Source organism: Delphinus delphis, chromosome 2, assembly GCF_949987515.2.
Source record: "Delphinus delphis chromosome 2, mDelDel1.2, whole genome shotgun sequence".
In the NCBI taxonomy this organism is placed as follows: Eukaryota; Metazoa; Chordata; class Mammalia; order Artiodactyla; family Delphinidae; genus Delphinus; species Delphinus delphis.
The window spans coordinates 150,418,774-150,443,958 of NC_082684.1; the positions used below are offsets into that span (position 1 = coordinate 150,418,774).

General features: G+C 36.7%; 1 protein-coding gene across 1 annotated transcript in view; it reads left to right on the top strand.

The window, feature by feature from the left end:
- The window catches only part of DMXL2 (Dmx like 2), a 162,396-nt gene that overhangs the window by 36,794 nt on the left and 100,417 nt on the right, over positions 1-25,185 (top strand). The window contains exons 3-7 of the mRNA XM_060005975.1: positions 2,042-2,113; positions 6,490-6,568; positions 7,406-7,541; positions 8,172-8,238; positions 24,642-24,820. Of these exons, the coding sequence (XP_059861958.1) occupies positions 2,042-2,113; positions 6,490-6,568; positions 7,406-7,541; positions 8,172-8,238; positions 24,642-24,820 (533 nt within the window). The remainder of the gene's footprint in view (positions 1-2,041; positions 2,114-6,489; positions 6,569-7,405; positions 7,542-8,171; positions 8,239-24,641; positions 24,821-25,185) is intronic.

Genomic DNA, 25,185 nt, shown 5'->3' on the forward strand with positions numbered 1-25,185 from the left:
TTCTAAAAATTGTTCTTTACTAAGTAATAATAAATTTTATGAAGGATATGTTAAATCGGAATATTCATGGTAATAAATAGTAATCATGCAAATTTATACCAAATAATAAATTGTGATATTATATCATTTCTACTGTCCTACCCTGCTGTTTGTATTAAGCTTTAATATTTGGGTAAATGTGCCACTATATGACAATCCAATGATAAAATTGACATAGTATTGAAACACTGACTTTTCTGGTGTTTTCTGATGCTTGTTTCTTGCTTTTCTGAATTTTTTCCCCAGTCGTTCTCCCTAAGTATTGCTTACTCTTTAGAAAACACTCAGAGTGTCAGATTTCTCTCATTAATTTTTCATTGCTCATCTCCCTATTCCAAGCATGGTAGCTTTAAACCTGCTTAGAGTTGTTACGATAGTTGTCAGAGATGCATTTTAAAAAATTATTTATGTGCTGGTGATGATCACAATAAACAGATACTCTGGGAGCAAAATTTTTGTTTTTGTTTTCTTTTTTTTTTTTAATATAGAAGCCCTTGGTTTTCATAACCATGTTTTTACTTTTTCTAACCTGGTTGAAGGTAAAGAAGCCCAAATTGTGACATCTCTGATTCATTGTCTTTTATTGCCATCTTCTTTTATTTCATTTATCCCCAGTCCTTGTGATGATTACTTTCAAATTTATGACTTTGTATTAACCAGTTATAATCATTCGTTCATTCATTCATTGACATGTTGAATGTGATCATTCATAACACTTTTTACCTAAGTGTTACCGTGGCCAGGCATTTTAAGTAACTCTCCCCCTACCATTGTGGAGTACAGCTTTTTCTTGGAAAGAAAGTTAGATATTAAATAACAATTAAAATCACTTTTTTGGGGACTTCCCTGATGGTTCAGTGGGTAAGACTCCGCGCTCCCAATGCAGGGGTTCCGGGTTTGATCCCTGTTCGGGGAACTAGATCCCACATGCGTGCTGCAACTAAGAAGTCCGCATACTGCAACTAAGGATCCTGCATGCTGCAACTAAATATGCCTCAACGAAGATCCTGTGTGGTGCAACTAAGACCTGGCACAGCCAAAGTAAATAAATAAATATTTAAAAATAAATAAATAAATAAATACACTCTGAGTGACTATAGATACTAAAAATAAATAAATAAATAAATGAAATCACTTCTTTTGCATTAGAGTGCCCTGAAATCACAGTAGACCTTTTTGGCTTGCCTTCAAAACATGTATACCTAATTTAGCTTTATAGGTTAACCCATAGACCTAGAGGTGTGAGAAGAGATGGTTTTTAGTCTGTTCCCTGTAGTTGTTTCCCTCTTGCCAAGAGGAAGATAAACTGGGAACTGGCTTTCAAGGAATTATTGGAAAACAGGCTCTGGTAAGCTCCTGGGAACAGAGGAATTTGTGTTTCTTCTCATCAGGTATGTGACGTGGAGCAAAGTCCTCTTGGCCCACAAACTCCTAGCTTAAGTCCACTAGAGATGTCTATATCAGCTGTTTCTCCTCCAGTTGCAGTGGATGTCTCTCTGGTTTCTCCTTAGTCCATTTTCTCTATTCCTCCTTCTACATGGTGTTCCCAATTGGTATTTTTTATTTTTATTGGTATTTTATAGTTAATGGCATTTTATTTGATATATTTTTAAAACCTGTTGCCCTTTGATGTCTTTTTCTACTTCTCATGGTTTTTATATTATTTTCACTGAATTGTAAAGTTTCTGACAGATGTACCATTGAAATGTGTCTTCGTTAATAAAAGTTATTTCTGTATTTAAAAATGAAATTTTTATAGGAAAGGATGATTTCTTTGAATAGGTCAACCTTGTATTTGATATGGAAAATAAAGCCTGCTGAATTTTTGATAAGAGAAGAGATTCTTAAGTCCAGTACTTTTCCAGTTATATTTATGGAAGGGAATAAACCATAAATACTGTATTGGGATTGTATGTAATCAGTTTATACATTATTGTGAAAAGGAAGTTACCTTTATTTTCTCTTTTACTTAAATATTAATGCTTTGTTCATTCTTTTTTAGGTTGCAGCTTCATATGGTAATGCTGTTTGTATTTTTGAGCCCTTGGGCATAAATTCTCATAAGAGAAATTGTGTAAGTATTAAATGGTAGTAGAAAAGTTTTATAATTGAGTTTGGAATCCAGTTGACAGCAATAAAGAGCTCCTTAGGAGCTGGTGCTGAAGGTGGTCTGGAATATTAGTGTGAAGTTTGTCTGGTGCTTTATGGTAAGATCTTTTACATTCACTAGGAATATATTCCTAGGCCTTTTAGAAAATCAGTTTCCTAGAATATTGCTTATTGAGATTTGCCTTGTTAATTGGGATCTACCCCCAGGTGAACTCCTGTTGTTTCTTATGTAGATTACTAGACTAGTATCCTGTCTAATATCTGTCCCCTTGCCCTTTCTCTGTTCTCAGCAGAGTAGATCATGACATTTCTCTGCTAAAAACTCTAATGGCTCCATCCTTCTCTCACATTTAAAGCCAGAAAGCCTTAGAATGGACTACAGCCCTTCTTCCTCCACCCCCACCTTGCCCCCCACACCTGCACCCATTTATTAGCTCTCAGAGCTCATCTACTATTCTTGTCCTCTCTGGTCACTCCAGCCACACTGGCATTTTCACTGTTCTTTGGCTAGTTACCCTCTCATCTTTGAGCCTTTGCATTGGTTGTTCTTTTGTCTGGAATGTCCTTCTTTCTCTAGATAGCTCCAGGGCCAGTTCCTACAGATCCTTTAAGTTTTTGCTTAGTAATACCTTCTCAATGAGATATGCCTTGACCACCCTTCCCTTTTTTTAAAAAAATAATTATTTTCCTTAATTTTTTTTTTGGCTGTGTCGGGTTTTAGTTGCGGCACACGGGATCTTTGTTGAGGCATGCGGGATCTTTTCGTTATGGTGTGCGGTCTGCCCAGGTTTCTCTCTATTTGTGGCGTGAGGGCTTCTCTCTAGTTGTGGTGTACGGGTTTTCTCTCTCTAGTTGGGGTGCGCGTAGGTTTCGGAACGTGGGCTCTCTCTTTGAGGCAGGCGGGCTAAGTTGCCCCGAGGCATGTGGGATGTTAGTTCCCCGACCAGGGATCAAATCTGCATCCTGCATTGGAAGGCGGATTCTTTACCTCTGGACCACCAGGGAAGTCCCTTGAACACCCTTTTAAAAATTGCCACTTGATTCTCCCACTTTCCTTCTAACCTGCCTATCCTTCTATTTTTAAACCTTTTTCAGTAGAGCACTTATCTTGTTTATTTATTTATAGATTACTATTTAGAATGTAAGCTCCATGAGGGTAGGGAGCTTTGTTTCTTTTGTTCACTGATGCATCTCAAGTATCTGGAACATAACAGGTACTTCTAAATATTTAAATGAAGGAGTTAGGAGCTTAGGTAAACTCACTGGGTGCTGAATTATATTTTGTCTTACTTAATATTCAGAAAATCCAATATGGTTAGAAAAATTTTTTAATTTTAAAATTACTACATGCATTAGAACTCCACCATCACTCACAAATAGTAAAACTGCCAGTGTGAAATCTGAACGCCAAGATTTCACCTCTTGACATATTTACCAGTAATTAAAAAAAATTGTATTCTTAACTGCAGTAAATAAAGTAAATAAGTGGTTTTGATATTTTTCATTAAATGTATGTATATGAATTTTTTTTTACATTTACCCCCAGAAGTATATCATAGTCTCTTCCCTATGATAATATTATGAAATGCATATTAAATTTTCAGAGTACTGGACTTCCCTGGTGGTGCAGTGGTTGAGAGTCCACCTGCCAATGCAGGGGACACGGGTTCGTGCCCCAGTCTGGGAAGATCCCACATGCCGCGGAGCGGCTGGGCCCGTGAGCCATGGCCGCTGAGCCTGCGCGTCCGGAGCCTGTGCTCCGCAACGGGAGAGGCCACAACAGTGAGAGGCCCGCGTACCGCAAAAAAAAAAAATTTTCAGAGTACTTAAGAGTCATCGAGAGTACATATTTAAAAATTCAGGGGCTTACCTGGAGGCACAGTGGTTAAGAATCTGCCTGACAATGCAGGGGACATGGGTTCGAGCCTTGATCTGGGAAGATCCCACATGCCGCAGAGCAACTAAGCCCCGTGCGCCACAACTACTGAGCCTGTGCTCTAGAGGCTGTGCGCCACAACTACCGAGGCTGTGCTCTAGAGCCCATGAGCCTCCATTACTGAAGCCTGCGTGCCTGGAGCCCATGCTCCGCAACAAGAGAAGCCACCTCCATGAGAAGCCCTCACACCGCAACGAAGAGTAGTCCTGACTCGCCACAAATAGAGAAAGCCTATGTGCAGTAATGAAGACCCAATGCAGCCAAAACTAAATAAATAAAATAAATAAATTTATAGAAAAAAAATCAGATTCCATAAATAAATGATACAAATGAACTTATTTACAAAACAAACAGATTTACAGACTTTGCAAACAAACTTGTGGTTACCAAAGGGGAAAAGTGGGGGTGTGTGTGGGAGGGATAAATGAGGAGTTTGGGATTAACATATACACGCTACTATATATAAAGTAGATGATCAACAAGGACCTACTATATAGCCCAGGGAACTCTACTCAATACTCTGTAATAACGTATATGGGAAAAAAATCTGAAAAAGAATAGATGTATGTATATGTATAAAACTGATTCACTTGTTGTACACTGGAAACTAACACAACATTTTAAATAACTATACTCCACTATAAATTAAAAATTAAATTTAAAAAAATGGAAAAAAAAATCAGATTCCAGACCTCACTCCCTGAAATTCTGCAGTGTAATTGGTCCACAGATTACACTCTGAGAAGCACTAATGGAAAGAATGTTAGGGATAGCTCTAGTTTTAGGAATGATTTTATTATTACTGTAAATAGTTCTGTTGAGCAGTATTTAAAATACTGTTGTGACTGTTGTTGGGTCAGCAGCGATAGGGTTTAAAAAATAACTTTTTCCCTGATTAATAAATATAAAATTACTTTTGGATACTGAAATTCAGGTTTTGTAGTTGTATTTGAAAATTGCACTTCTAGATAGTCATGAAATCTTGAATAAATTATTTTATTGTTAAATATTTTAAAAGTATTATAATAAGAGAGGACATCGCCATTTATTAAATTATTACTTGCCAAGCAATTAATGTATAACTTGCCTATAAAAAGCCTTGACATGGCTTTACATTGCACTATATTTTCACAAAAGGACTTTTTTTTTTTTTTTTTTTGCGGTACATGGGCCTCTCACTGTTGTGGCCTCTCCCGTTGCAGAGCACAGGCTCCGGACGCGCAGGCTCTGCAGCCATGGCTCACAGGCCTAGTCACTCTGTGGCATGTGGGATCTTCCCGGACCAGGGCACGAACTCGTGTCCCCTGCATCGGCAGGCGGACTCTCAACCACTGCGCCACCAGGGAAGCCTACAAAAGGACATTTTATGTTTATCTACTGAAAAGAGATATCTAAACTTTTTTACTTACTGTATTTCATGGGAAAGCTGCGACTTTTAAATTTTAAATCTTTCTACACTTTAGAATGGAAACAGTAAGAAAATAGAATGGAAATTATTCAAATATAGGTCAGGTTTGTGGGTTTTATATATTATATGGTTCAAATTTGTTGGCTTTTTGGAAGGTGTATCTAGTTTTATTTTAGACATTGACTCCATAGGATTGTGTTAATTTGTACTTCTTTCTAATGTGCATTTACTTTGTTTTTATAAAGTTATTGAGCATCTGTGTACCAGTCATTACAACACTGAATACACAAAGCTCATTGTGGCATAATTCCTGCCCTTGAAGAGTTGCAGTGTAATAGGAGAGTCAGATATATAAACAAATAATTCAGTGTGACCAGTGTTATAATGGTAGAATGTAAGTAAAAAGTGCTCTGAGTGCTGCCAGGATGTCAGAAGAGGCTTCACTGCAGAGGTGATGATTTAGCTAGATCCTGATGTAACCATAGCAGTTTGTAGGCGGAAAAGAGAGGGAGGGATACCCTAAGAATAAGAATGTGTTTATAGGGGCCTCCCCTGGTGGTCCAGTGGGGAAGACTGCGCTCCCAGTGCAGGGGGCTTGGGTTCCATCCCTGGTCGGGGAACTAGATCCTGCATGCATGCCGCAACTAAGAGTTTGCATGCCACAACTAAGAAGCCTACATGCCTCATTGAAGATCCCGCATGCCGCAATGAAGACCCCGCGCAGCCCCCCCAAAGAAAAGATTGTGTTTATAGACATGGAAGGAAGCCTGGAAGACATGCTTTGTTTGGGTGTGGCAAACAGCCTGATATGGTAGAATAGTAAGTGGAATCATTGGAAATTATTTTAAAAACAGTATTTTGAAAATAATAGTGAAATATTTACATCTTTGTTTCAGATCATTGTCTTCAGTTGAAGAAAATGATAATATGGTTGTGCTTGTGGATATTACTTTGAAAACATATCTTTCTCTTTTTTCTTCCTCTCTCTATGTTTCAGCAACTCAAGTGTCAGTGGCTTAAAACTGGGCAGTTTTTTTTGAGTTCCGTGACATACAATTTAGCATGGGACCCTCAAGGTATTGAGCAATTATCTTTAGAAATTATGAAAAGTTAATATTTGTTGTAAGTGTATGATTACAATGTGATATAGTCTACCATAATAAGAAGATGATCAGTAGTATTCTCTTTTTGCTAGTGAATGAGTATACTTTTTTCTTTTTCATATACACTGCTTTGTACAGTGCTTAATTTACTGTTAGTTCTGTGCTTTCCGCCGCTACTTTTGAATGTTTTGTTCCAAGAAACAATGATGATTTCTTTCATTAATTAATGTGCTGCACTTTACTCTTACTGTGTTTATTAAGAAATAAAATCAGAAATAAAACAAGATAAGAAAAACCCTATCTCACTTTGGTATTTGTATTTCGGGAAATTACTGTCTTTAATATTGAAAGTTTAGAAACTTTTGATGATAATGGCTGTTGTCCCTTTTTACATTCACAGCTAGTGAGGGTAATTTTAATAGTTCATGTAGAAAAACAAATTTCATTAATCTTTAGTTATGTCTTATATCCTGAGAATATTCTGTGTTGTATATATTCTGTGTTGAATATTCTGTGTTGGGGTTTGTTTTGTTATTCTACTTCTGTTGTTATTTTTTTTTTTAAAGTTTTACCTGATAGACAATAGCTCTTTGTCAGGAGGCTTTTTTTTTTTTTTTGTTCTCAAGTTTCCCTCAAGTTTTCTTGTCAGTGGATTCTAACTTTTAAATGGATATACTCCACAAGTGTTTTTCATAGACAATATTGCTTATTTTTCACAGAATAGTTTATAGACCTAAGCAGAAGCCCGCATGTGCGTTTATTTCTCTAGATAATCCTTGCTTATTCATCTGAACATTCTTTAATTTTCAGATAACAGATTGTTGACAGCAACTGATTCTATTCAGTTGTGGGCTCCTCCAGGAGGTGACATTCTGGAAGAGGAGGAAGAAATCGATAATAAAATTCCTCCTGTTTTAAATGATTGGAAGTGCATCTGGCAGTGCAAGTTAGTGTCTAACTCTGTTATGTTCATTAATTAAAAAAATGCTTCCTGAGATATGTTCTTAGAAGCCTAGAAAAATAGACTTTTTCTAACCAAAACCCATTATAACATCATCCTTTAATCTGTGCTACAATTGATTGTTTTAAAAAAGGATGAAAGTATTTTCATAGTTAATAACCTCAGGACTTGGGTTGAGAAGGTTGATATGTAGGAATTATTCATTAATGCATGAGATATAGGTGGGATAGGGAGAGGGAAGATGTGAAAGTTGTGAGACACTCTTTCAGGTGGAAGGATTATGTGAAGGGATCCAACTAGCCAGGGAAGATGATGAGCTCAGTTTTCAAAATGTTACATTAGGATGTTGGTGGGGCATGTAGGTTGCGATATCATTTATGCATGTTAATTGCATTCCTTTTTGGCTCCCCAAAGTGAGCTTTGGATTAGCTTTAATGAATTAATTTGTATTTTTAGGGAGGTGAAATATTTAGATTTATTTTTAGAGAGGTGAAAACACTCTTGTTTTGATGATGTTATGAAAATCTTTTTTTAAAAATTTTTTTTTATTTTGACCATTTATATATATAGTGTTCCAGATTTTAAAATGCTAACTGTTCAATTTTGTTTTTTTAGAACCTCAGTATCTGTACATTTGATGGAGTGGTCCCCTGATGGTGAATATTTTGCTACTGCTGGAAAGGTAAAGGACCAAACAAAACATAAACAAAAAACAAAACAAAAGTGTTCCTTGTTCATTCTCATTTTCAGTTTTTTCATCTGTAAAATTAGGATAATCCTACATTACAAAGATGGCCTGAGGAATAGTGATAGTTTTTGTAAAAGATCTGCTATGTTTCCCATAGGTAGTTGGCGTTTGGGAAATAATGGCTATTATTTTTATTCTTATTTGACCCTTATGAAAATTTATGGTTTTTAAAATTAATTTTTAGGTTTAAAAAATAGCATATGTACATAATTTGAAAAGTAAAATATTACTACTAGATTTACAATGAAAAGATGCACTCCCTTCTTCTAACTCTTAATTCCTGTGTCCTAGAGGCAGTGATTCATCATATTGCAGTTTAGTATTTCTTTACATATTCTTTAGTAACTTGATTATGCTCCGATTTAAAATTTTTTTTATTTCTTTTCCTTTTGGTTTTATGTATAATTTCTGGCCATGCTACTATGGAGGCTGAGACTTTAGTTCTCTAGCTGGTGTCCCAACCTCATCTCCACTTAGCACATACACATATTCACTTCCCTTCCTCCTGTCTTTCTGATATAAGCATCTCATAATATTTGGGAAAATCACTATTTATTATTCACATTATTAAGAGTGTGTAAAAGATTTTTCATGGAATAATTACTTTGGCGTTAGTAATTACTTTGTTTTACTGTTTGCTTAGTTTTCTATATACCTAATTCATCCCTCACACCTCTGACATTCTTTGGATCTTCTCTCAGTATAATCCCACGTAGGAGGTATCCTGGAAATGTCTGTTCTCTTTGCTCCAATCTGGCTTAGTTGTTCTCTGAGTCTAAAATAATAGAGCTCTCATATCAGGATTTTCTTTTACCAGCCTCGGGAGATTCTCTTTGCCCACCTCCTTTGTTAAATTCCCTGTTACTTCACATCATTTATCATCTTCTTTCCTTGTTTTGATGGAGATATACCCTCCAGTAGGTTCCTGAGAAAAGAGGAATGGGAAAAAAACATTTTTGAGGCCTTGCAAGTCTGAACAGTTCTTTCTTCTTTGTTATGCTTTATTTGATTGGGCATAGCATTGGGTTGGAACTAACTTTCCTTCAGAATTTTAAAAATCATGCTTCTGTTGCCTGCCAGCTTCCAGTGTTGCTGTTTGAGAGGTATATAGTGCCATTATGACCATGCTCTCCCAGCTCTAGCTTTTAGAGGTTTTAAGAATGTTCCCCTTACCCCGGTGTTCTAAAATTTCAATATATCGTGGTATGGGTCAGTCATCTATAAGTATTTTAGTATGTATCTCTAAGGGATAAAGACTTTTTTTGTGCAGGCAATCTGATGCGCCTGTTCAGTCTGAAAACTCATGTCCTTCAGTTCAGGGGGACTATTTTATATTATTCCTTTTGTGTTATTTCCTTCCTTTCGTGTTCTCTTTTCTCTCTTCCTGGATCTCCCCTTATTCAGATGTGGATCCTTCTATACTGATCCTCTAATTTTCTTTTTTTTCCCCCCCCTCGTCATTTTAAAAAAAATTTTTTTTTTTGTTTAAATTCTGGGTGGGGTGTTCAGCTCTAACTTAGAAATAATTTTTCCCTGCTATCACATTTTTGAGTTTCAAGAATATTTTTCTGATTCTATGAATGTTCCTTTTTAAATACATAATATTTCCTAAGTATAAAATGAATATATATAAAACTTATATATAAGATAATAATTAAACAAGTGCACACGTATGTACCTGCTACCCATTTGAGACAAAGGACATAAAACTAATGGGTTACTATTTTCCTCTTGCATCTCCTCATTTTCCTCTCACCTATGCAACCGGAATCCTGAATTTTATGTTTTATTTCATTGCTTTAAAAAAAAAATAGTTTCACAGGTGTAAATTCCCAAAGAATATAATTTTTATTTTTGAATAGTTTTGAACTTATAAAAATGATACCATATGGTTATTGAAATATACCTTCAAGATATTAAAAAATAAATTTGTGACGATATCAATTATGTACTTCTTAGTTAATGTATTCATTAAGAAAAAATTACATTTAAAAATCACAGATTAAAGTTTAATTGTATTTAGTTGTTGTGTATGAATTAAAATTTCCATATTATACTTTACAAGGCAAGGATAGGTTTTCCAAGAACATCAGAATTCACCCAAGGCTTTTTGAGTTAATCTTTAGTTGTAGAACACTCAACTGTTTTGTGGTTGAACGATTACTTGGCACAGAGGTAGTTAGTTGCTCAATAGTTGATGACATTATAGACAGGAAGACTGTATAACATTATAGACAGAAAGACTGCGATCATGTGCGGTTTAGCAGTAAACTAATAAATAACGGTTTCAATGTAGTGAGGAGTGTAAAAAATATTTGGAGGTATCTGCAGCAGCTGTCATGTAATATTAAAACATCTGTGATTTCTGTTAGAGACAAAGTCACAAGTACTGCTAACATCATTTTGCTATGTTTATATTCATAACTGAAATTTAGCATTTCCTTCAATTAGCAGTTACAAAAATAGAGAAGTAATTTTTTTCCCCTACTCAAGTTCATTGTAACTCTGGGTCTTGGTTTTCTTGGTTTCTCAAGAAGCAGACCCCCAGACAAGCATTCGAGTTCAAGTAATTAATATGGGCAATGCTCACAAAAAAATATACTGGATTTGAGGCAGGGAAGTGAAGGTGCTTAAAAAAGAGTGTATTATCATGCAGGTGATTAACAAGATTAAATCTCTGGCTAACTCTGGGAGTTACTGGTCCTCACAACATTATGTTCCTCACACTTGTTCTTCAGACACATCACACATACACACATGGGTTGAAGGCTGGTGAGAGCAGAGCATTAATTCTCAGCACTTACAAACAATTCCTGGAAAACTCAGGCAAAGATATGTGGCTGCTGTCAACTGGAACTGGCTCACTAAAATGCTAATGCATGAGAGGATACAGTTGAGGTATCAGAAATATTTTTTATATCTTGAATTCTATCTGCAGGTGCCTTGGGTCAGAAGACCTCAGAACCTCTGGTCTAAAATCTGGACATTTAATTTTTTGCCTTCCACATTTAGATCTAAAACCTACGTGGAATAGTTTTTAGGTATGGTTTGAGGAAGAGGTCAGGTTTCACTTTTTCTGTATGGATATCCAGTTGTCCAGCACAATTTGTTGAAAAGCCTCTTGTTTCTCCATTGCTCTTTATTGCCACCTTTGTCAAAATCAAATGTCCATACTAGTGTGGCTCTGTTTCTGGATTCTTTTCTCTAGTCCACTGGTCTTTCCTTGCAGTAATGCCACCTTCGTTGCTATAGCTTTTAAATTGTCTTGATATCTGGTAGAGCAAGTCTTCCCATCTTGTTTTCCTTCTTTAAGATTATCCTATCTATTTTTGGCCCTTTGTATTTCCATATAAATTTTAGAATGAGCATAATAAATTTTATAAAACAAACAGAAAACCTCTTGTGATTTTGATTGATATTTCATTGACTCTATAGATCAGTTTTGGGAGAATTGACGTCTTTACAGGTGAGTCAACTCATCTATGAACACGATATAGTCTTTAATTTAGATCTTTTTACTTCTCCCAGTAAGGTTTTATAATTTTTTCTAGAGGTCCTAAATATCTTTTGTTAGATTCATGCCTAGGTATTTGATATTTTTGATGTCAAAAATGATATGAATGGTATCATTTTATAATTATTACTGGTATGTAGAAATGCAATTGATTTTTGTATATTGGGTTTATACCTAGCAATCTTAATAAACTCATTAATTCTAACAAGTCCTCTGTAGATCCTTTTGAATTTTCTATGTGCATAATTCTATTATTTATGAATAATGGCAGTTTTATTTCATCTTTTCTAACTTTTAAGTGTTTTGTGTCTTCTTTTTTTCTGCAGTATCTAGGACCTCCAGTATAGTATTGAGTAAAGGTGGTGAGAGTAGGTATCTTTTCCTTGTTCCCAGTATCAAAAAGATGCCTTTCACTGTGTCGCCATTAAGTGTGATATTTACTGTAGGTATTTACTATAGATACTGTTTTTCAGATAAAGGAAGTTTCTTTCTTATTTGTAGATTGCTAGGATTTTTCTTTTTTAAATCACAAATGATTTTGAATCTTAGCAGATACTTTTTTCTACATCTAATGATATTATCATTATTTTCTTATTTAATAAGATGAAATATGTTGGACTTATTTTCAAGTGTTAAATAAATCTTGTGTTACTGGAATAATCTCAACTTGATTGTAATGTATTGTCCTTGCTGGATTTGCTTTGCTAATACTTTATTTAGGATTTATGAGATCTCTGTATTAAAGTGAGGCTTGGCGAATAATTTTTCCTTTTTTGTACAGGTATAGCTGGTTTTATTGTGCTTTGCTTTCTTGTGTTTTTTAACACAGTGAAGGTTTGTTTCAACCCTGTGTTGTCAGATGATGGTTAGCATTTTTAGTAATAAAGTATTTTAAAATAGTAAGGTATGTACATTTTTAAAGATGTAATGCTATTGCACACTTAATAGTTTTTCTCAAACTTTTTTAGATGTTCAGCCTTTTTTGTTTTTCTCAGCCTTTTTTGTTTTTAATGTATACATTTAACACTATAGATTTCCCTTTAAGCTTAGCTTTATCCCATAAGTTTTTTTTAATTCCATAACTTTTGATGTGTATTATTTTTATTATTATTCTAAATATAAATTTTTCTGATTTTCAGTGTGATTCACTTTTTGATTCATGGGTTGTCCAGAGTATGGATTAGAGTCAGGCTCAGTTGTTTTGGGGTGATGGTGGACGGTGCAGAAGTATTTTATTGGCGGTGACAATTTTATTTTGCGTTATTAAGTAAAACTTATGAGTAATTTTAGACTAATAAATACTGATACTGTTATGATAGTGACTGGTAGCTGTTGACTGTTACGTACCAGAAACTGTGCCTTCAAAAGCCTATGGGGCAACTGTTTTACAGAAGGGGAAACTGCAGTTGAAGAACTTCCCTGAGAATACAGAGATAGTCAGAAGGTGGAGCTGGGATTTTGACCCAGATGTTTTAGATTTCACAGCACCAAAATCAGCTGGCTTTGTATTTCATTGAGAAAATATTTATTGCAAATGCATTCGTAGGGATGCTTTGAGGCCTGGGTTGAGTATGCATTCTTCTAGGAAAGATTCGTATAGTTTCTGCCAGGCACCTGGGGGCACACACAGTTTAAATTCTCAGCTTGGAAGTTGTGCCACACAGTGTGCGCTTGGGTCTCATGAGGCCTGTTTTGTCGTTACAGATGCCCAGCGGAGACTTTTTCCTTCACTCAGAGTTCAGGTGCAGATGAACCCTTCCTTACCATATTCCTTTACAGAGAGGGTTTTTTTCTTGATTTCATCCTTTCATTTAGCGATAGTCCTTAGGGGTCTTTTTCTTTGTTTGTTTGTTTTTTATGGTGTTATGCAGGCACCTCTGATCTGACTTATCACCTTGCGTGAACACCGTGTGTTGTCTCTATGTAGCTACTGTATTTTAAACTGAAGCTCTATGCCACTGGGTGTTGGTAGAGTCCCATATGACAGTCCATGCTCCCACTTTAGCATTTGTGTACTATGGATTCTTACCTGAGAAAATAGATGTAATCAGAAGAGAACTTTGATAAACTCCCACCACCTAGCTGTATCTGTTCATCTCCCTACATCTGTGCATGTATGTTCTGCCTTCCCTTGTGTTGCCATGGATGAATGGTCTGCTTTTATACAAGGCCAGTTCTTCCACTTGTAAACTAGATTCCGTTTGTCCTTGCTTATTCAGGGACCTCAGTATTGCAGTGCTCTCCTCTCTTCTCAATTAGTTTTCCCTTCTCCATTGGGGCATCACATTAGCATATGTTATGGACTGAATGTTTGTCCCCCCTCCCCATTCATATGCTGAAGCCCTAACCCCACAAAGTGATGATCTTTGGAGATGGGACCTTTTGGAGGTTAAGGTTAGATAAAGTCATGAGGGTGGCCCTCATGATAGGAACAGTACCCTTATAAGAAGAGATACCAGAGAGCTTGTTCTCTCTCTACTACATGAAAACACAGTAAGAAGGCTGCTGTCAAAAAGCCAGGAAGAGAGGTCTCACCAGAACCTGACCATGCTGACACTCTGATCTTAAGACTTCTGGCCTCCAGAATTGTGAGAAAATAAATTTCTGTTGTTCAAGCTGCCCAGTCTATAGTATTTTGTTATGGCAGCCTGAGCTGACTAATACAGCACAGCATAGCGAATATGCTATAATCTTGCCCATTCTAAAACAAACGAACAGCAACAATAACAAAAACCATCTCTTGACCTTCTCTCTCAGTTTCTGTTAATTCTGTGCCCTCCTTATAACACCTTGAAAGGGTTGCTTATAGCTGCTGTCTCCAAGTTTTCCTCCTCATTTTCTATTGCAATTGTTATTCTCTTTACCCAGAAAAATCCTTCCCCCAGAGACCTGCATGGCTTTTCCCCTTAACTTCTTAAATGTCACTGTCTCAGTGAGGCTTTACCTAAGCATCCCTTTAAATTGCATCTCACCTACCACTGTACTTTCTATTCCCTTTGCCTGCCTTAATTTTACTTGTAACACTATCACTAGGAGTTTGTATTAGTTTTCTGTTATTGCATAACAGAAATCGCCACAAACTTAGCAACTTAAGACCACACATTTATTATCTCAGCTTCCGTGGGTTTGGTGTCCGGACATAGCTGGGTGCCGTGAACAGGGCACTTTTGGCTGCAATAAAGGTGTCAGCTGGGATGAATTCTGACCTGGAGACTTGACTAGGGCAGAACCCTTTTCCAAGCTCACTCAGGTTGTTGGCAGAATTTATTTTTTTGTAGCTGAATGACAGGGCTTGTAGTCGATTTCCCTCATACATTCTTAATGTTTCTGATTATCTCCTTTTGCTCACCCAGTGTGTGACGTTTGCCTCTGCCGTGTGTTACAGCTGGCTAAACTTTGAGACTGTTTTAGGATATATGGTCGTTTGACAGGGTCACTTGTTGCTTTACAAACTATTAATGAGCCATGAAAGATGATCTTTATTCATTGTCTAAACATCTTCTGATTATTTGAACTCCCTAATGAGTCTGAAAGATACCTTTGTGCTTCAGACAAAAATATGTAAAAAGACTAAAAGTATGTCCTCTTAAATGGAGCAACTAGATTTTAAGCTCCTCAGAGGCGATTCTGTTTGTGCACTGCATAATGCCTAATACATTTTTTCTCTGAATTTTTATTGCACACAGCCTTAGCAATTGATTATTGAGTATGTTTTTTCATTGTATTAGTCATGTTCCGTTAAGCTTTTTTTTTTTTTTTTTGCGGTACGCGGGCCTCTCACTGTTGTGGCCTCTCCTGTTGCGGAGCACAGACTCCGGACGCGCAGGCTCAGCGGCCATGGCTCACAGGCCCAGCCGCTCCACGGCATGTGGGATCTTCCAGGACCGGGGCACGAACCCGTGTCCCCTGCATCGGCAGGCAGACTCTCAACCACTGCGCCCACCAGGGAAGCACCCCCCCCCCCTTAAGCTTTTAATGTTCAATTCTCCTAAGAGCTAAGTGTTTCACATTTCTGAGGGAAAGATAAGAATGCCTTTGAGATTGACATATATAAAATATATAATAAGAACCTACTTTATAGCACAAGGATATATATATATATCCTACTATATATAAAATAGATAACTAATAAGAACCTACCGTATAGCACGGTACTATACTACTCAATACTCTGTAATGACTTATATGGGAATAGAATCTAGAAAAGAGTGGATAACTGAGTCACTTTGCTGTACAGCAGAAACTAACACAACATTGTAAATCAACTATACTCCAATGAAAATTAATTAAAAAAAAGAATGCCTTTGGGGTTTAATAAATTATGTCGTGGATTTTAAAAACTTATTTCTTCACTTTTTTGAGAAGATAACCACATCAAATTAAGATGATCTTAATAAAACGAACAGAAACTACCTTTGTAATGTTGGCTTCCTCTCCTCTTCAATCTGTTCTGCTGCTGTTAATAAAGCCAAGTTTGTCTGACTTGATGAAACAGATGGTGACTGTGATCTACCACTAGAAGGCATTTTCCAGTGCCTCTGCTACACATGACAGAATTTCAGCTCTGGTGTTTGGGGATTCAAATCCAATTACCTTCTGGATTTTTAATATTATAGTTCATTGAGTACTTTTGATGGTAGGATCTATTTTTTTAAAAAAATAAATTTATTTATTTATGTATTTAGTTTTGGCTGTGTTGGGTTTTCGTTGCTGTGTGTGGGCTTTCTCCAGTTGCGGCGAGCCGGGGCTACTCTTTGTTGTGGTGCTCGGGCTTCTAATTGCGGTGGCTTCTCCTGTTGCAGAGCACGGGCTCTAGGCACATGGGCTTCAGTAGGTGCGGCACACGGGCTCAGTAGTTGTGGCTTGCGGGCTCTAGAGTGCAGGCTCAGTAGTTGTGGCGCATGGGCTTAGTTGCTCCACGGCATGTAAGATTTTCCCAGACCAGGGCTCGAGCCTGTGTCCCCTGCATTGGCAGGTGGATTCTTAACCACTGCACCACCAGGGAAGTCCTGTATATTAATTTTGTATCCAGCAACTTTACTGAATTCAGTGACGAGCCCTAGTAGTTTTCTGGTAGTGTCTTTAGGATTTTCTATGGATAGTATCATGTCTGCAAACAGTGACAGTTTTACGTCTTCCTTTCCAATTTGTATTCCTTATCTTTCTTTTTCTTCATGGATTGCTGTGGCTCAGACTTCCAAAACTATGTTGAATAAAAGTGGTGAGAGTAGACATCCTTGTCTTGTTCCTGATCTTAGAGGAAATGCTTTCAGCTTTTCACTGTTGAGTATGATGTTAGCTGTGGGCTTGTCATATATGACCTTTATTATGTTGAGGTAGGTTCCCTCTATGCCTACTTTCTGGAGAGTTTTTATCATTAATGGGTGTTGAATTTTGTCAGAAGCTTTTTCTGCATCTATTGAGATGATCATATGGTTTTTATTCTTCAGTTCATTAATGTGGTATATCACATTGATCTGCAGATATTGAAAACCCCTTGCCTCCCTGGGATAAATCCCACCTGATCATGGTGTATGATCCTTTTAATGTGTTGTTGGATTTGGTTTGCTAATATTTTGTTGAGGATTTTTTTTTTTTTTTTGCGGTACGCGGGCCTGTCTCACTGTTGTGGCGTCTCCCGTTGTGGAGCACAGGCTCCGGACGCGCAGGCTCAGCGGCCATGGCTCACGGGCCCAGCCGCTCCGTGGCATGTGGGATCTTCCCGGACCAGGGCACGAACCCGTGTCCCCTGCATTGGCAGGCGGACTCTTAACCACTGGGCCACCAGGGAAGCCCTGTTGAGGATTTTTGCATCTATGTTCATCAGTGATAATGGCCTGTAATTTTCTTTTTTTGTGATATCTTTGTCTGGTTTTTGTATCAGGGTGTTGCCAGCCTCATAGAATGAGTTCAGCAGTATTCCTTCCTCTGCAGTGTTTTGGAATAGTTTCATAAGCATAGGTGTTAAGTCTTCTCTAAATGTTTGGTAGAATTCACCAGTGAAGCCATCTGGTCCTGGACTTTTGTTTATTGGGAGTTTTAAAATTACTGATTCAATTTCATTACTGGTAATTGGCCTGTTCATATTTTCTATTTCTTCCTGGTTCAGTCTTGGGAGTTTGTACCTTTCTAAGAATTTGTCCATTTCTTCTAGGTTGTTCATTTTATTGGTGTATATTTGCTTGTAGTAGTCTCTTGTGATCCTTTGTATTTCTGTGGTGTCAGTTATAACTTCTCCTTTTCCATTTCTGATTTTATTGATTTGGGCCCTCCATGGTATGTGTGTGTATATACACACAATGAAATACAACTCAGCCATAAAAAAGAATGAAATTTTGCCATTTGCAGCAACATGGGTGGACTTGGAGGGCATTACACTAAGTGAAATAAGTCAGAGAGACAAATACTGTATGATATCACTTATATGTGGAATCTAAAAAATACGACAAACTAGTGAATAAAACAAAAAAGCAGACTCACAGATACAGAGAACAAACTAGTGGTTACCAGTGGGGAGAGGGAAGTGGAAGAGGGCAGTGTAGGGGTAGGGGATTTTAAAAGGGGGTTATTATGGGATTATATGAAATCGTGTGTGTGAAACTTTTGAAAATTGTAAAGCATTATATTTGTTCAACAAAAAATACTGTTCATGTTTATGAAGTTTATATCTGAACACTTTCTAAAATTTCTATTTTTTAAAATTTGAATGTAACTTAAAATACCTTGGTTTTTTTCAAAACCATTTTTCTTTAATAGAGGATTACTCTTTTGAGAAAAAAACTGGGCTTTCTAAGAGCTAAGGTGAGAAGAATTTTTGAGGAGGGTGATTTTGGTGGGAAGGGAAGCAGCTGGCTACAGAATGTTCCCTGAAGCTTTTCCTCCTCTTGAGAGCGTGTCTCTGTACCTAGATTTAGTGTTTTGGTTATTTAAGGATTGGCTTATTGACCTTTATTCCCCCCCCTTTTTTTTTTGCGGTACGCGGGCCTCTCACTGCCGCAGCCTCTCCCGTTGCAGAGCACAGGCACTGGACGTGCAGGCTCAGCGGCCATGGCTCACGGGCCCAGCCACTCTGCGCCATGTGGGATCTTCCCAGACCAGGCCACGAACCCGTGTCCCCTGCATCGGCAGGCGGACTCTCAACCACTGCGCCACCAGGGAAGCCCTTTATTCCCCCTTTAACATGGAAATATCTCTACTTCTTTAACATAATATGTATTTATTATTAAGAGGAACATGCAGAGAAAATGAAAATCTCCAGCCAAATAGCCATACCCCCAGTAAAAAAAAAAAAGGCCACTGTTCTCTGTTTAATATATATTCTTTTAGACTTTTTGATGCCTTTGTAAACCACAGAGAAGTGTGTGTGTGTACATATTCTTTAAGCTGATTTATTCACTTACTGTATCATAGATAGATTGATGTGTCAATACAGATATATCTTTTCTTTTTAAAGGCAACATAATTTGCCATTATATGAATGAATGTATACCATAGTTTAACTTAACCAGATAACTATTAATGAACATTTAGTAGTTCTCATTTTTTTCTATTGCCATTAAAAATGAACATCCTTTTATATAAATCTTGTTATGTCTTTTTTATAATTAACTTTATATGGTATAATTAAACCATATGTAATTGACCTAAAAGGTATAATTAACATAAAATGAAATTATTTTTTAAATGTGCAGTTCAGTGTATTTTGACAAATTTAAAGACCTATGTAATCACCACCACGATCTAGTTATTGGACACTTACATCATCTCAAAAGGTTTCCTTTTACTTCTTCCCAATTAATCCTTACTCCTATTCCTAGTTCCAGATAATAAATAGCTGCTCTGCTTTCTATCACTATTGATTAGATTTGTCTTCACTAGAGTTGTATGTAAATGAAATTGTGTCTTATACTCTATTGTGTCTGAGTTCTTGCACTTAGCACAGTGTTTTGCGATTCATCTGTGTTGTGTGCATCAGTAATTTGTTCTTTTTATTTGAGTTGTATTCTGTTATATGGATATATCATAATTTGTTTATCCATTCACCTGTTGATTGACATATAGGTTCTATGGAGTTTTAGGCTAAAATGAACAAAGCTACTATGACCATTCATTTGCAAGTCTTTGTATAAACATTTCACTTCTCATGGGTAAAAAATACCTATGAGTGGAATTGTTGAGTCACATGGTATGTTACAAAAAAGTACCAGGCGCTTTCCAAAGTTGTACCATTTTGCATACTCACCAACAATTGAATAATATCAGTTGCTCCACTTTCTTGCCAACATTTGGCATTGTCAGCCTTTTTAATATTAGCCATTCTAATAGTCTGGGTAGTGGTGTCTTATTGTGGTTTTCATATATATTTCTCTGATTTCTAATGATGTTGAGCACATGCTTATTGCCTGTCTGTATACTTTTTTTTTGGTAAAGTGTTTATTTGTCCTTTGCCCATTAAAAAAATTGGGTTTGTTTTCTCATTATTATAGAATTATGAGTTCTTTCTATATTTAGTACAATTAAAAGATAAATCTATTATATATATTTCCTCCCAGTCTGTAACTTGCCTTTTAATTTTTTTAAACAATGTCTTTTGATGGGCAGAAGTTTTTAATTTTGAAGAAATCCAACATCAATTTTAAAAAATTGGTTTGTGCTTTTTGTGGCCTAGATTTAAAAAATCTTTGTCTACCTTGAAATCACAAAGATATTTTACTATGTTTTCTTTTAGAGGTTTTATAGTTTTGACTTTTACATTTTGAGGTGGTTTTTTTGCATTTGATTTGAAGTCAGTTTTTCCCCAAAGGTATATCAAGATATTTCAGTGGCATTTTAAAAAGGCAATCCACTCTCCATTGAATTTCCTAGACAACTTTGTTGAAAATCAGTTTTCCATACATGTGTGGATCTGATCCTGGCCTCTCTGTTTTGTTCCATTGTGATGTGTGTGTGTGTGTGTGTGTGTGTGTGTGTGTGTGTGTGTGTATATCCCCTTACGCTAATATTATGTGTCTTGATTATTGTGGCTTTATATTTAGTTCCAAAAACAAGTAGTTTCCTCTAACTTTGTACTTTTCTTTTAAAATATTTTTGGTGGTGTCAGTCCTTTGATTTCCATACAGATTTTGTCAGTTTCTACAAAAAAGCCTGCTGTGATTTTGATGCTATTTATATACATTGTATCTCTATAGAACAATTTGGGAAGAATTGTACATTAGTAACATTTGGTCTTTTTTTTTTAATTTTAAAATAATTAATTAATTTTTGGCTGCTTTGGGTCTTCGTTGCTGTGTGTGGGCTTTCTCTAGTTGCAGCGAGTAGAGGTTACTCTTCGTTGCGAAGTGCAGGCTTCTTATTTTGGTGGCTTCTCTTGTTGCAGAGCGGGGGCTCTAGGCGCATGGGCTTCAGTAGTTGTGGCTCGTGGGCTCTAGAATGCAGGCTCAGTAGTTGTGGTGCACGGGCTTAGTTGCTCCACAGCATGTGGGATCTTCCCGGACCAGGGATCGACCCGTGTTCCCTGCATTGGCAGGCGGATTCTTAACTGCTGCGCCACTGTGGAAGTCCCACATTTGGTCTTCTTACCTACGAATGTGGTATGTTTCTCTTTTTATTTAGGTTTTCTTTCTCTTAGCAGCGTTTCATAGTTTTCAGGGTACACAATTTAAGTTTATCTTCCTAATGTAAAAAGTATTTACAGAAATTACATTGCTAATTATTGTTAAATATAGAAATAGAATTGATTTTTGAATTTTGATCCTTAGTCTTATTACCTTGCTTATCAGTTCTAGCAGCCTTTTTGGGTAGTTTTCTTAGGATTTTGTGAAAAAAGACAATTTTACTTCTTCCTTTCTAATCTGTATACCTTTTATTTTTTTCCCTTACCCAATATATTGCAAGTACTAGGACCTCTAGTACAATGTTGAGTAGAACTGATGAGAGCAGACATTCTTGTATTGCTCCCAATTTTATGGGAAGAGCATTGTCTTGCACCGTTATATATGATGTAAGTTGTAGGTTTATTGTAGAGTCACTCAACTTGATCGTGTTGTATATGTTCCCTTTTATTTTTCCTATTCCTATATGCTGAGAGTGTTGTTCTCCCCCATGAATTAGTGTTTACTTTTGTCAAGTGCTGTTCCTGCATATCGTGAGTTAATTATGTAGGTTTTCTTTTTCATTCTGTTACTATGATGAAATGCAATTACTGATTTTTCCAGTGTTAAACCCACTTCACTTTGCTGGGATAAACTCCACTTGGTCACGATTTGTTTTTTTTTTTAATATGCTGATGGATTAGGTTTAAAGGTGTTTGCGTCTTTGTTCATGAAAGATATTCCTGTATAGTTTTTTTATGTCTTTGGTTTTGTTATCTCGGTAATAATACTGCCCTTATACAATGAGATCTTTTCCTCAATTTTCTGAAACACTTTGTGAAGGATTGGTGCTATTTCTTCCTTAAATGTTTGGTAAAGTTCATCAGTAAAGCCACCTGGGCCTCAGATTTTAGTTGTAGTTTTAGGGTTTTGTTTTCTGGTGAGAAGACTTGAAATTGTGAATTCAGCATCTTTAATAGATGTAGAGCTATTCAGGTTTTCTATTTCTTCCTTTGTCAATTTTTTTTGAAATTGTCTTTCGAGGGATTTAACATATTGTAGGATCTGTAGCCATGTCCCACCTTTCATTCTTGGTAATGGTAATTTGTGTTTTCTCTCTAAATATTTTTGGTCTTTCTAGATAGATTATCAATTTTATTGATCTCTTCACAAATAGGTTTTGGATTCATTGATTTCTCTATAATTTTTGTATTTTATTTCATTGGTTTTCATTCTTCTTTATATCTCTTTAATATGAGTTCTCTTTGCTCTTATTTGATGCTTCAGGTAGAAACTTAAACCATTGGTTTGAGACCTGTCTTCTTTTCTGATATAAGCATTTAAAGCTATACATTTCCTTCTAAGCACTGATGTAGCTGCAACTCCCAAATTTTTATGTTTTGCTTTCATTTTCATTCAGTTCAACATATGTTAAAATTTGCTGGGCTTCCCTGGTGGCGCTGTGGTTGGGAATCCACCTGCCAGTGCAGGGGACACGGGTTCAATCCCTGGTCTGGGAAGATCCCACATGCCGCGGAGCAACTAAGCCCATGTGTCACAGCTGCTGAGCCTGCGCTCTAGGGCCTTCGAGCCACAGCTATTGAAGCCCACGCACCTAGAGCCCATGCTCCACAACAAGAGAAGCCACCACAATGAGAAGCCTGCACACCACAATGAAGAGTAGCCCCCGCTCACCTCAAGTAGAGAAAAGCCTGCGTGCAGCAACAAAGACCCAGTGGAGCCAAAAATAAAATAAATACATTAAAAAAATTGTCTTGTAATTTAGAAGTGTTTTTGTTTAGTTTATAAATATTTGGGAATTTTCTAGCTATCTTTCTTGTACAGATTTCTAGTTTAATTCTGTGTGGTTTTAGAGTTTTAGGTAGTAACATGACAATGGTGAGGCTGCTTCATTTGAGGGGGAAGCTGGCGGGAATGGGAAAAGGGGCTTGATTGCTCGGCTTGTGGAGGCTCTCTGACTTTCCTTGATGACTCCTTAAGGGCTCTCAGGTACCTCAAGGGTTTTTGTGGTACATAATCTGAAACTACTGCCATAGGTTGTGCTGTAAATTTGGGAAGGTGAAAGTGATGCTAAGGTGGAGAAAGTACTTGGAGGAAAGCAACTAGTGCACTGTTAAGTGGTTGTCTCAGAATAAGTACTCAAAGAGATTTGTTGTGTAATTCAAATATCCAAATAAATGAGACCTTAGTGGAAACATACATTATGTAGTATAGATTGAGAATGAATACTAAGATGGAAAAAAACAGAAGTGTTTTGTCTAGTCCAGGTGAAAATATTTGGACCTATACATAATTTCATTGTTTCTTAGAGATTGAGATTTTTACATAAATGTTTTTTATTTTCCTTCATGTACACCATAGAGGATGAAGCACTATAAAAGAGATAGTTCCTGTTAAATAAGATAAAATTATTTAGGCCTTTAACAAAATTCTTCGAACTAAGTAAAATGATAAAGTCAGTGCCTATTGTTATACCTTTAAATTTCTTAAGTGGGCATAGAAGTGGTTCCCAAAAACTGCCTAGATGCCCTCTCATCATTTAGAGTAGGAATCAGCACACTATGGCCCATGAACCAAGAATGGATTTTACATTTTTGAAGGGTTCTAAGAAAAAAAAAAAAAAAACAACCCAAGGAGAATCTGTGTCACAGGCTGTGTGGTCCACAAAGCCTAACTTACTTGGCCTTTTACAGGAAGAGTTTGCTGAGTCCTGATTTAGAGTAAGAAGCAATTCATATTTAAAAAGGGTTTGTCTTGTCTCATCCTTTCAGATCTCTTCAAAAAGGAGAAGATGGTAACAGTGACAGATAACATGGCTTCTTTCTTATCCAGGCTAGCATCTGGTTCCAGAGTCTTTTCTTTACAGTGACCCTTGTGTATTGAAGTGGGGGAATTTGGCTTCAATCTCTGTTTGAAAAGTACCTTTGTGTAGAGAAGATTAATAATGAGCACACTGACCATTTATTTCTCAAGAATGGTATTATTTAGAATAATAAACATCATTTTAGGTTTAGTTTTGTATTATGTATAGGTCACATTTTAGTTTTTATATATAGCTTAATTTTTTTTCACACACACACTGTATTTTATTTTTACAAGAGATAAATAAACTGACACCAATATAGCTTAATTTTTAAAGCTTCTTCGAACCACTTAAATTTTGAAATGTGTAGATACAAATTAATTTTATATTGGCCTATATATTTTCACAGGATGATTGTCTTTTGAAAGTGTGGTACCCCATGACTGGTTGGAAGTCTTCAATTATACCTCCGGATCATCATGAAGTGGAAAGGAGACAGGCGTCTACCCAGTTTTCCTTTGTTTATTTGGCACATCCGCGAGCTGTGACAGGTTTTTCATGGCGTAAAACTAGCAAATATATGCCCAGGTTAGACAACTGTGTCATAGAACTTCATTTTGTATTACTTATATGTTTATAGAAATAATGAAAACAAAGGTCCTTTTAATTGACATGGTGGCAATGAATAGCAGAGGTTCTGGGCATCAACTGCCTGACTTCAGATTCTGCTGTTGTTACCAGCTTCGTGAGCTTTTGACTAAATTTCTTAAGCTCTCCATGCCTCTGTAGAATGGGGGTCGTAGTAGTACCTACCTCAGAGAGTTGTATGAGACTGAAATGTGTGAGTGAGTGTGAATGCTTATACAGGCCTTTGCACATTGTGTGTGCCAGGGCAGCGTTAGCTGGTATTGTCAGTATCAGCAGCAGCAGTAGATTCCAGGAAGGAGACGTTT